The sequence below is a fragment of the Sturnus vulgaris genome, chromosome 1 (genome assembly GCF_052056855.1).
Source record: "Sturnus vulgaris isolate bStuVul1 chromosome 1, bStuVul1.hap1, whole genome shotgun sequence".
Lineage (NCBI taxonomy): Eukaryota > Metazoa > Chordata > Aves > Passeriformes > Sturnidae > Sturnus > Sturnus vulgaris.
In genome coordinates, this window is record NC_142243.1 from 7,667,593 (window position 1) to 7,680,091 (window position 12,499).

The 12,499-nt window shown below is 37.6% G+C and overlaps 1 protein-coding gene across 3 annotated transcripts in view; it reads right to left on the bottom strand.

The window, feature by feature from the left end:
* Nucleotides 1-12,499, bottom strand: part of PAXIP1 (PAX interacting protein 1) — a 40,146-nt gene that overhangs the window by 17,335 nt on the left and 10,312 nt on the right. For all 3 annotated transcript variants that reach the window (XM_088158900.1, XM_088158905.1, XM_088158895.1), the window contains exons 2-6: nucleotides 7,967-8,101; nucleotides 6,031-6,074; nucleotides 3,412-3,475; nucleotides 2,959-3,072; nucleotides 468-1,112 (exon numbers count right to left, since the gene is read on the bottom strand). In XM_088158900.1, the coding sequence (XP_088015026.1) occupies nucleotides 468-1,112; nucleotides 2,959-3,072; nucleotides 3,412-3,475; nucleotides 6,031-6,074; nucleotides 7,967-8,101 (1,002 nt within the window). The remainder of the gene's footprint in view (nucleotides 1-467; nucleotides 1,113-2,958; nucleotides 3,073-3,411; nucleotides 3,476-6,030; nucleotides 6,075-7,966; nucleotides 8,102-12,499) is intronic.

Genomic DNA, 12,499 nt, shown 5'->3' on the forward strand with positions numbered 1-12,499 from the left:
TATACTATATAACAACCTAACAATGCCCAGCAGAACAATGCAGTATAGAACTGAACCTACTGTGGGAACAATCAATTTCACAATTTCATGTGTTTAGGGCATAAATAACTCCTTGCACTGACTGAGAAGCTAGAAGGATAAGAAACCAGGTTTCCTGAACTAGCAAAATAATTCTAAATTAATGTTTTTCCTTTCTTATCAAGAATTCCTTACTGAAAATCTAAACCATGCTGTAGTTATACATAGCTTTACTCTTCCAAATGTTTTTTTTAAATGCATTCTGAGAACCTGCTAGAAATTAAGTTACTTATTATGGGAAAATTACTAATTTGGCCACAATTTTAAGTAATAAGGGGAAGTATTAACTTAGGGTATTTTAAGAACAGCAAAAGGAAACTGACGTTCTTGGACACTATAGTTCCTAAGAAAAAGTCCAATAGCTTATAAATTAAAAATCCAACACTTACATGTGCTACATTTGATGGTCTATTAATCTGCTGAATATCAGCACTATTAGTAATATTCCTTAACGTCCGCACGGCTGGATTCCACGTGGCCATCATTTCCTGGCGGTCAGAACTTTGGGCACCTTGTACTGAAGCCATGAGGTTGCCTCTCATATCAGGAGGCAAAATGTTACCTGGCACTGGTGGGACATTGGCACACAAATTAATCAACCCGGAGTCCTTCCCTTGAGGCAACCTACGCTTTGCTGCAGATGCCTGTGGGACTTCAGCTGGTGTCCAATTCAAATTCCTTTCTTGCTTTTCTGGAGAGGAATCGGAAGAGTCATCGAACATCAGTTCCCCTTTTGCCTTATCAGCAGTAGTAGATTTTGGTGAAAAAGCTTGATCACCCAAAGGTGATCCTTCTCGAGAAGATGCTGGGCTTGATAATTTTTCATCAGTACTAGCCTCATTCTGTGAATCTTGTTCTTCATTTTCAGCTTCTTCCTCCTCTTCCTCCTCCTCCTCTTCTTCCTCCTCGTATATAATTAAACGAGGATGATAAGGAGTCTCTTCTTTTCTACTTTTATCAGCTATAGAATCCAGTACCCAGTCTGGAGTCACAATTTTAATGCTGTCCCGTTTATAAGCACATTCATATTTTTCCTGGGGGAAAAAAAAATTATTTAAAGATAAAACAATCACAAATAAGTTCTTTGAGATGAGGGCTAAAGCATGGAGAGGGAGATTACAAGGAGGTTGTCAAATACTAGAGAATGATCTCACCCAGATCCAACAGGACTTAATACTATGTAGAACCACAAGTTCCAAGAGATTAAAACAAAAAAATCCAAGTTCTCAATATTTACTCTATAAAGGACTCAGAAGGCACAACTGCAGAAGATTAATGCCTTCACTTGCAAAATTCTTCTCTAACCCAATCATCAAAATATTCCAACCCAGCAGTGAGGAACATCATGGTCAATACTAAAATCCACGTGATGTTAGGAAGACATTACGGCAAGTCTAAATATAGTTTATGTTTTATCAACTATAAAAAAAAACAATAAAAGTAAAAAAACCCAGCTCCACTATGAAAAAGCATTTGGGGAAAAAGTCAGAATTTCATAATAAAGTAGAGATAAATATTTAAAAGTTGATGACTGAATAAAAGCATTTCAGCAGGAATACAGCTTAAATCTTAAAGCTTCACCATTTCCTAATAAATACTCACAGAATCAGTGTCCTATTTATCTGAATATCCTCTTTAATGGAAACCCCTCACATACATCAAAACACTACAGAAAAAAAACTTTCTTTCAAAAATTTGAAATTTATTTGAGGATCTAACATTTAGAAATGATTGAGCTGGTATTTTCTTTTATGTCAAACAACATAAATTAACAACAAGCACATTCAGAGGAAATTAATATAGTGATTTTCTGGAATTATTTCCTACAATGAAACTGTCATTCATACACAATAAAGAGATTGGAAATGAAATCGAGTTTATTTGCTGACACAAGATTTTATTCTTTCATTCTGGTGAGAATTATTAACAACCTTGTTTTATCATCCTGTGTCTAGTCAGAGCAATCATGTAAGTTTTCCTAGTGACAGAATCATTCTCATTACAAACTGCTGCAGTTTCCCTTGTAGTGTTCAGAGCAGTAGGACTGGAAGCAAAAAGTAATAATCCCATAAAATTGTTCCCATTCAATGATTATTTGTACCCTACAGAAAGGGAATGCTAATACCTCTTTAAGTTTCTTGACTGGCAAGCTAAAGACAACATCCTTTGTTCTAAAAAGCTTATTATTTATGCTTTTAAGTGAGTCATTAAAGTATGATTCTTATATGTATTTCACTGCCTCTTACAAACAGAATTTTAGGTAATAAAGCCTTGTCTAAGCATTATATTTTATTATGATGGAAGGGATAACTAGAAAGGTGTTCAATACATCCTTCTAAAAAGTACAAAGAAGAAATATTAAGCACTTCATAAAAAGAAAATAATAAAATCAACACACATACATATTCACCAAAAAAACTCAGCCATACAAAGGTCCCTATATTTTAAAGAAGGAAAAGCATTCATTTCCCACAGCCACACTTTCTCTTCTCCCAGTGCCAGCCCATGTTTTATTCAATATTTCAGTTTTGTCCCTCGTTTTTCTTCACTTGATTCTGTATCTGTGATTTATAAATCACAATCACTAATGACTGTGACATATCAAAATTTGGCTAAGACAAACAAGATGAAGAATAAAATTATTTATTCAAACAGGAATTCAAATACCAGTGTGAAATTGGACATCTTTTCAATTAATCAGGCTTAAAGACATGCAGAAAATAAGTACAAACTGAATAGCTGCAATGCCTAATTTTGCTGAATTTAGTTGTTAATGAACAGTCTTAAGAATTCTAACTTCAGGCAGACGGAAATTTTTTGACTATTTGAAAGCAAATGAGAGCTACAACAAGAAGAATTGTACATGTAATAAACTCTTACCCCCTTTGGCTCAGGCACAATCAAATGAGTACATTTCTTATTGAGGCTCAGCTGGCAATTCCCTCCATAAAAAGTAATCAAAGCCCACAGCGTACTTCGGTCTTCAGATGAAACCTAAAAGGAAGGCAGAAAAGCCTTTTAGTTCTGTGCACCCAGCTGTCTTTAGCTGCAAGAATCTTAGTAATCCACAATATACCATTTACAAGGCTGGCTGATGTATTACCTATCACTTTTAAATACCAAATTAGCAAGAAAGTTAGAGGAAAAAAAAGGGTAACAAAAGGCACATAACAAGAAAAACCACTAAAGAGCAATTTTTAACCTGCACAGAGACAGAGAAAACAAAGAGAAAAAAAAGTCATAGTACAACAGAAAAACTGGTATCTCTCCTCAAAAAAGCAAACATTCCACATATAATGGACATTGGACACTGAAATATGGTTCACTTCTTACCTGAGAGAGACAAGCAGTGACTCCAAAAAAGATCTGACATGATTCTGGAGAAAAGCCATTTACACTGGAAAGCAGGTGTCAAGGATGCAAAATAATTACATGAGTTTTCTGAGGGACATTAGAAGGAAATTAAACAGTCTATGTAGTACTTCTCATATAATACCAAGAATTTGACCATTCAAAAACTTTCATCTTTGAAAGCACATTGTCTGTTTGCAATTAAACTTCATGCATCAAGAAAAAAAACTGATGTACAAACTGAATCAGGACACCTGCAATATTATGATCAATTTTGGTAACACTCTAAACCAGAGCTGACCTGGGAAAGACAGATGGACCATCGGACTTCTGCAACCTCCCCCACTTCTCCACACTTTCATATGATCTTGTGTTTGAGATCCATGCACATTTGTCAGAGAAAAATGACTACAGAAACAGGTACACATTGTGTCACATGCAGACACTGAGACTTTTAAAATGAAACAAAATTATTTTCCCTGTGATGTTGACAGATGCACCAGCAACACTCACGTTTTGAGGCCCAGAAGAGACAGCACACAGCAAGCTGATGACAAAGCCGAGAGCACTTTAAAACTTAAGAATAAATTACTGCCATAACTCAGAACATCTCAAGAAGTTCAAGCCTGATGAACATCCTGAATAGTTCTTCATTTCAACCAAGACAGAAATTCAGTTCTGGATCTTTCAAAAGTGTACATGCGTCTACTCCCTGCCTGACTACCTACTGCGAGCACATAAAGCAGAAACAGTAGTTAACTTTTAAGAGGTCCATCAGTTTGCCTGGAGCTTGGATTCTCTGAAGAACAAAAGTGAAAGAGACTCTTTTAAAAAAGTTATAAGCAGCATAACAATAAAAGAAAACAGAGGGAATACAACAAAACTCACTTTTCTTCCTGCCATCAACAAAAGTTCAGAAGTGTTCTCTCTTTTATCTATACAAGACCACTGAAAAATACACCCTCCTCATTCCTGCTTTTGCTGCAAAAGAAATTGCCAGCGTTCTTTATGGCATTATAGTCAAGGTTTTCATACATGAAACTCTTTTTCCTTCTTCACCACATCTGCTTCCAGCTTCATTTTTCTGCTACTTCCCTTCCACTGCAGGTTAGTCAGACTTTGCACACATCAGTGTGCAAGGCACGGGAGAACAGTCTGCTGTCTTAAGCTCCCTCCAGTGAAAACAACCTCCACTAAGAAACAGACAAAATCACTGTGCTTTTACACTGTATTAAATCTTTCTATATTAAACTTTACCTTTAGCAACTGACAGGCAAATGCCATCAAATAAGCAGAATTGGTAAGGCAACATAAAATCCTTAAGGCTCTTATTAGATCCATCTGTCTAACTGACACAAGATGTTTCTAGGACTTGGTTCTTCAGAAATTCAATGACCACTTTGAGCATTACCAAATTAAAACATAAACTAAACACAAAAACGCAGAATCTCACAGTTTCTGTATAAATTGGGTCCAAAACCAATCCAAAAGCTGGAAAAACTAAGCTATTCCTATTAACGACTATTTATTTCATTACGGCAGTACCCAAATCCCTAATGAAAAGGCCAGATGTCACTGCACTAGAAGTCATAAAGAGACTGAAACAGGATAAAATGAAGTAAAGACTTAACAACCCATTTTAGTGAGCACAATAAGGCTCAGAGTAAAATCTAAAACCACCATGTTCTAAGGACATGAAGTGCTAGAAAGTCAAAGGTCCAAGGACACATTTATTGCTGACAGGTGTACAAAACTTCCTTCTTCCATGACACGGAAGAACAAGACACTACTGAGACTTGGTCTTTTCACTTGGCCATTCCAATGCTCCCACAATAAAGACTTCCTGAGCAACAGCCATTGAGAGCTACATTCCCACATTTATAGCTACAATTTAGTTATGGACTGCATCATTCTGTTGTTTCATCTGTTTATTTCTCTTCTGGGTATCCAATAACGTCAGCTCTTGGAGTACTCTTTTAAAAAACCCTGATTGCAGATAGAAGACAATTTTTTTAATAGTGCAACTTCTTCATGTGAAATAACATCAATAATGAAATGTTAGGCTACTTAAGCCTGAAAATGAAGCTAATTCCAAGCTTTTTTTATGTGAACACTCCTCATGGACTGGGAGAAGGTTTAGAGATGTGTAGCATAAGCAACTAAACACTCATCCTGATGATGAAAGCACAATAAATACATTTATTACGTCCAGACACAAATCACCAAGATCACTAGCCTAGACTACAGAACAGAAAGACAGCAAGTTGCAAAGGCACACACCTTAAACTATTGGGTATAAAACAGGAATTCTGAATCTCTGAAGCAAACTGAGGTCTGAATTCCTAACACTGAATTCTTATACCTACCAGCTCTTGTTTACCATTTGATAACAGTTGTCCTCTAAGCGCCTGTGAAGTACAAAATAGGCAAAGGGACAGGAAAACTGAAGGCAAATTAGTTCCAAGCAAACTGCACCCTTGTCAGGCAAAACACGAGATCATTTCAGAAGTTTAAGCAGTACCTATTTGAAACAATCTTCAATCCTTCAATGGTATCCATTTTAACATGCTTTCTACAGAATTTTGAACTTAGAAAGGATACGGCAGAAGAGCTCCACAGCGAACAGACAAGATCACCCAGGAAGGCTGAAAAAAACAAAAACCACTAGACATTAAAATCCTTGGTCTACATGCACAAAATATGAATTACCTTCCAAGTTCATGCTAGTTTTAATATATGCTTCCCAGCTTTGGGAATATAAGACATCGCATTTAGTCTGCAAAAAAGACTTTTCATTTATTTGCAAGAGTTCACATAAAGACAGCTCAAAGGTTGTGCAGCAACCTCCTTCTCTCATGCCATTTTCAGTATTTATCCATCCTCTCCCTTTCTGCAGTTCTTGCTTGTAGGAAAAAATAATTCAGACAATCCCGTCCTACACTCATCACCAAGGGGTGAAGAATCACAGCCTTACATAGAATGAGTCTTCTAAAGACAGAACAACGCTGGCTGCTGAGCAGTGATGGCCCCTACCCGACAGTATTCTGGGACAGAAGGGCTCAAAGGGACATAGGGAGGTGGCAGCAAATGGAAGAGATGTGGGACACCAGTCCCAGTGCAGCACATAAGGAAGAATGGGCAAAGAGTGGCATCATATTCAGTATGAAATTACTTTTTCCTAAAAGACAACGAAAAGAATATATTGTGGCAACTATGTTTATGGTGTCCCAGTTCTTGTTATTCTCCTTCCCTTATAAGGCATAATACAAAAAATAGCTAAAAACACTTAAGTTCTAACTCCTCAATCATCAGGGAAAAAAAAAAAAAAAAAAAAGGATATTTTCCTCCCGTAAGTTTTTATCTTCCTTCTTCCCTACAACCAGCCACCTTTGCCTCAGACTTCTAGCCCCTTTAATACTTAGTCTGATCTTCTTGATTACAGATCATGCTGTGATGTTTTCAGGTCAAGCCAAGTGACATTAGTGAAAGATTTGCTCTCATCTGGCAAATGAGTTGGCAGTTATGAAGCAAATTAAATTATTTGAGTGGCATTAGAAAGCAGGAAGTGTTCTCTACCGTGTTGATGTCCTTCTTTCTCATGAAAATGGCAGCAGTTTCCTTGTTTATAAAGTTAAAATTACACCAAAAAACCACTTCAGAAAAAGGAACTAAATATTAACCAGCACACCCACTATAACCATAAGGGTTCCAAGCCAAGTAGCTTTCATTTTTTACAGTTAATTCACAGTTCTACATTGTCAGGTGAACTTTTATGGCAAAATCTATCAAAATTCTCTACTGCCACCTGTACCTCTATGGAAAAAATAACTCCAAATCATGTACCCAAAGGTATCAGCAGTGAAATTCTAGTGTTATTTCTTCCAATCTCTCTCACGACTTCCAGAGTGACAAGTTCACATATTCAAAGATGAAGCCCATAATTTTTCACTGAAAAATACCCCGCTATTGTAAGGTACTAACAAAATACTGGTAATTCCAGTGTAAAAAAGGAAAAAAAGACTAAAGAAACGCTTAAAAAACTAAAATAAGGAGGAAAAAACCACCTAATTTTCTACAAGTTCCTCTAGTCCATAATTAGCATAGTGCATACATGCAAAATCAACAAAATCATTTTGCACTTTGCCAATTATATGTCTTCAAAAAAACCTTCAGCAATCTACTACTTATTCTAAATTGAGATTTTCCACTGCCAAAAGCTTGTAAGAACTTTTCCTTCAGAAATATTTCTAAAGTAGAACTAACAGGACACCATCTCATAGATGACTGAAAGAAAAATCTGAAAAAAATCAAAGCAGAGCACTAAAAAATACCCACATCACTGATAGATCCAGAGCAACAAGAAGGAGAGAACAGAATCGTAACAGAAGTCTGCAAGTCAGGGTAAAAGTTTGTGTAACAAGAATGTAAGTTTTACAATGACATGTTTTATTTGGCCATCATCCAAAGATGAATATTTTGTTGTAACAATGAAGCATCTATGTCAGTACTTTGACAATATCATGGATAAGTCACTCACTTTTACCACAGGGAGATCAAAAACTTCTCGAGATTCCCCAACTTCTGGATTGTCCCCATCTTCTGAAATAATATGTGAGGCCAGTGCATTGTAAGAAACTTCCTTTGCTTTCCCAGCTTTCAGAAGTTGGATAACCTAAACTCAAAAGAGAACAGGGAGATATCAACAATTTTTAGCAACTTTTATTTGAGAAAAACATTACTTCAAGAAGACACTAACACTGGCTGGATGAATGAATATGACCTTCTCTTTGGCTGTCCTCCTGTAGGTGGCCAGAACTTTTCCTGAAGTTGCAAAACACATTTAAAACCTGACTGCCAAAAGTTTACACCTCTTCTATATTTTCATCATTGCATCTAAAGAGCTGCTTTTCAAAATAATTGATGATGGGGTAGGAATTGGGGAAATGCCAAGGTATTTCCAAAATACATATTCCTCAAAAAACATATTAAAACAATTTTCCCTCAGGGAGGGAAAGTCAGTTCTTCTTAGTGCTTGTTTTTGCATAGGGGAGCTCTGGAAGCCTTTGAATACACTTTAAGAGGTTGAATTCTAGGGATTAAGTGATTTCACCAAATACAGAAGAAAAAAAAAAAACAAAACAAGTAGGACTCATGCTTCCTAAATTAATACTTTCAGGAGCGGGAACTGAAGTGCCTCACTCCACTGCTCTGTCCTGAGAATGCAAAACACCTCCCAGCTACCAAGCCCATCTCACTCCCAGTTTTGCAAGGCCCAAACAGCAGATGCTGCTTCATGAGTTCAGTGTTCTCTCAGCTCTGCTGCAGAGACCTGTGTGATGAATCCAGCCCTGTGTCCCAAAAACCACAACTTTCATTTGATCTGAGAAGGCAACAGAGAAGTACTGGGGTGTAGAGGGCAAGAAAAGAAAAATATTTTAAAACATTATGGTCTAAAAGAGTTCAAAAGTTAAAAATGCCATTTAAGATGATTGTTTAATTTCCCTTTTATTATTCAGAAATAATGATTTAGAACAAAACTGGTGTGATGTTCATCTTCCAAAACCTGCCAGGGACAGACGCCTATCCCTGCAAACCTGCTAGGGACATTCCCTTCAAAACATGATGCTCTGTCCACAGCAGTGAACAGCAGAGAGTAAGGCAATACAGTCATCAAACGAAATATTAATTAATTAATTGGTCCTTAAGCAATTACTCTTTACCATGTACACTCACCAGGACAAAGAAGCACTGAAAAAGAGACTCTCAAAACACAGCATCAAGCTATTTTATAAAGCATTTCTGCCAAGCAGAAAAACAGGGATAGAAAAATCACCACTCATTGAGGAGGCAATTTTGGCAGTTCCTGACTGAAGTACCCTACTTTAAAATTCCATTTAAGAAAACAAAAGTCAACTTTTTTTTCTGCAATGGATGAATATTACCAAAAGAATTACTCTCAAATATCCAAGAAAATTTATCATGAGCTTGCTGTTCTTGTCACCACTGCCACAAACAGGAGTCAATGTTTCCATTTTGCACACCAATCCCCTAAATCATGATATACCTTCCTGCATGAAATCCAGTTAACTGTAGAGCAAGCCAGGATGCCATCGTTCTAAAGGGAGAAGCTAAATCCAAACCAAGCACTTCTGAGAACAGAAGGTATTTCAGAACAGTCTCAGCACACGAGCTCCTTGTCTCACACAGCACTCCCTGAGTTATAATCCCATTCAACTGCTCATTTAGGGGAAAGCTAAAAAAAGGAGTGAACGTCATGAAAACTGAGAACCAAATCTGACAGCATCCAAAAGAAGCTATAAATAATGTGCTAAAAGTATGATTTTTTACATCAAAACAATGTTGCATTATAGAACTTGTGCAAAGTGTCTGCTTATACAAAAGGTTACACTGGTTTTATGTAGTAGTTTAAACACTATGATACGTAATAATGCATTTGATTATTTTATGTGTCATGAAAAAGAGTCTTCCTAATTGAGATCACGTCAACTTCAAAACTCCTCTCAGAATACTCAACTTCTCCAGATTAAGTAGTGCCTGGACTGAAAAGTTATATTGGCACAATTAAAGAACTCACACTGATATCAATCATATATACCTGTAACTAGAAAACAGAATGTTGAAAAGTCTTAATATTAACACTGTAAAAATCCTGCATTTTAAGTATTGGTTTATACTCATTAAATGAAATTTCCTTTTTGGCGGGGAATAAAAATTTTATCTTGGTCTCTCCCACTAAAATCTGTGTTGGAAGAAACAAGAGGAATAGTTCAAAATTAAGAAGTAAGACAAGAAGCATAAAAAAAAAAAAAAAAAAGCAAGATAACCAAAACCCAAATATCCTGTTTAAAGACCTTGTGCTGCATTACATTACTTTTTATCTCTTTCTGAAGTAAATACAGATTTTAACTGGTGGTTCCAAAATATGATGGTTTGGGTTTTTGTTTGAGGAAAATAGGAAGAGCATTTATTAAAAGAAAAAGAGTAGCTGACATCTACCCATCACCCTGAGTAAGGTGTGAGGAACAAAATGCACCCAATGGAATGGAATGGATCTCAAGTTAAGAGCCAGCCTAACTGTCCCTCATTTGCCAAAGAACACCTCGACACAATTCCAGAATTTTGTTTTGCTTCCAATTTATGCTGTACATGCTTTAATAAGCAGTGGGTATGAAGTTATTCACCTGAATAAATTACTTTTTTCCCCTTACTCTTGGATTTGTTTTGATTAGTGTACTCTCTTGTGCCAGGCCTGTTTTAATATTAGGTAACTGGTTTTCTGTGAAACAATTTAGAAATTTAAGCTGATCAAAGTGTGCTCCTACCCAGAAGATGAAGGAGGAAACTCTTTGCAAAATCAAGCTGGCATCCACATGTATATGAAGTAGTAAAAAGCGCCAAATATATTTGCAATTTTTGTATCAGTAATGGGACAAATTTCACTCCAAGAACTGTTTGAGTTTGATTTACAATTCGTGCATTCTATCTTGGCTCAAAACATAACTGATAAATACTCCTCACACTCAGGTGCCCTAGGGTACCACAGAGGACACCCACAGGAGGGTGTCCTGGTCTCAGAAAGCATAAAGAGTTAATTTATTTTCAGCAGCTGCTACGGTTCCATGTTTTGGATTCAGAAAGGGAATAATGTTGATAACACACTGATGTTTTGGTTTTTGCTAAGTTGTTTTCATCCTAAGTCAAGGACTATTTTTTCGTGTCTCATGCTCTGCCAGTGAGGAGGCACAAAAAAAGCTGAGAGGGAGCACAGCCTGGACAGGTGACCCAAACTTCCAAAGGACTATTCCACACCAAAGCATGCCATGCCCAGTATATAAACTGGGGGAGTTACCCATAAGAAGGACTGATCTGGGGTCAGGAATGAAGTCTAGCATCAGTCAGAGGAGGGTGAGCAACTGTATTGCACATCACGTGCTTGGGGTTTTCTCTTTCCTTTTATCTTACCTTTATTATTTACTATTACCATTGTACCTTACCTGGTTTTCAATTTTTATATCTCAACCTGCAAGTTTAATTTCTGAATCCCGTCCCCATTACACTGAGTAGGGGTGGGGGTGAGAGAGCAGCTGTGTTGTGCTTAGCTGCCAGCTGGGCTTAAGCCTGGGTTCTCCCAAGAGCTGGCCCTGAGCTCAGCTCAGCTCAGCTCCTCACTCTCACCCAGCTCTGCCTCCCAAGCCAGGCAGAGGAAAATTCAGTGCATGGAACTTGGAGCAAATCAAAGCCCTATGACAATGACTCTGACTGCAAAGAGGAACAAATTTTAACGTGAGAAAGCAAACCAGTTTAAGAGAGTGCTTGTCTACCTGCTCTATGGAAAATCTGCTCGCTGTCCTCCCACATCAACACATAACTAAGAACAGGCCTTTCAGGACACTACTTCTATGCCAAATTATGTACAAGAGTGCTACACGATTTTTGCACTCATCCTCATACACATAATACTAAAATTGCTGCTGTAGGGTCTTTTGGTAAGTACGGGAATTTGTTATTTGAGCGCTAAGTCACTACTAAAAATTTTATGTCTAAAGATCTAAAGAACTAAATTTTATATCTAGAGACCTGTCTAAAGAAGTTCTCATCCTGATCTTTAACTGTATTCTTCTTAGATTGTATTTCTTTTAGCACAATAGGAATGAAAACCATCTGAACAGGCCGGTGCATGTGTCTCCAGGTCATCTGCAGGCATACCAGGCTCGGTGAGTGCCAGAACAGCAGACTAAAAGAACTCAGCGCTGAACTAAGACTTTACTGCAGCAAATACCAGAGAGGCAGCGACTTTAACTTCAGTGTGATGCACGCAGTAACCTGCTTGCAGGAAGCTGCTGTCCGAAAGCTCAGTATGGGGCACTTCAAACACCTGTCTAATTGGACATGCCACCGAAACTTTGTTTTAACCACCTTCGCCCACCGCGGGTGGTATTCACTGCAAGGCCACCTGCATTACCCAGGGCTCTGCTCCCGGGCACGGCGAGAGGGTCGGGCGGCCCCTGGCCTAAACTACACCAGCACCACACCGGGCGGCTCCGGGGCG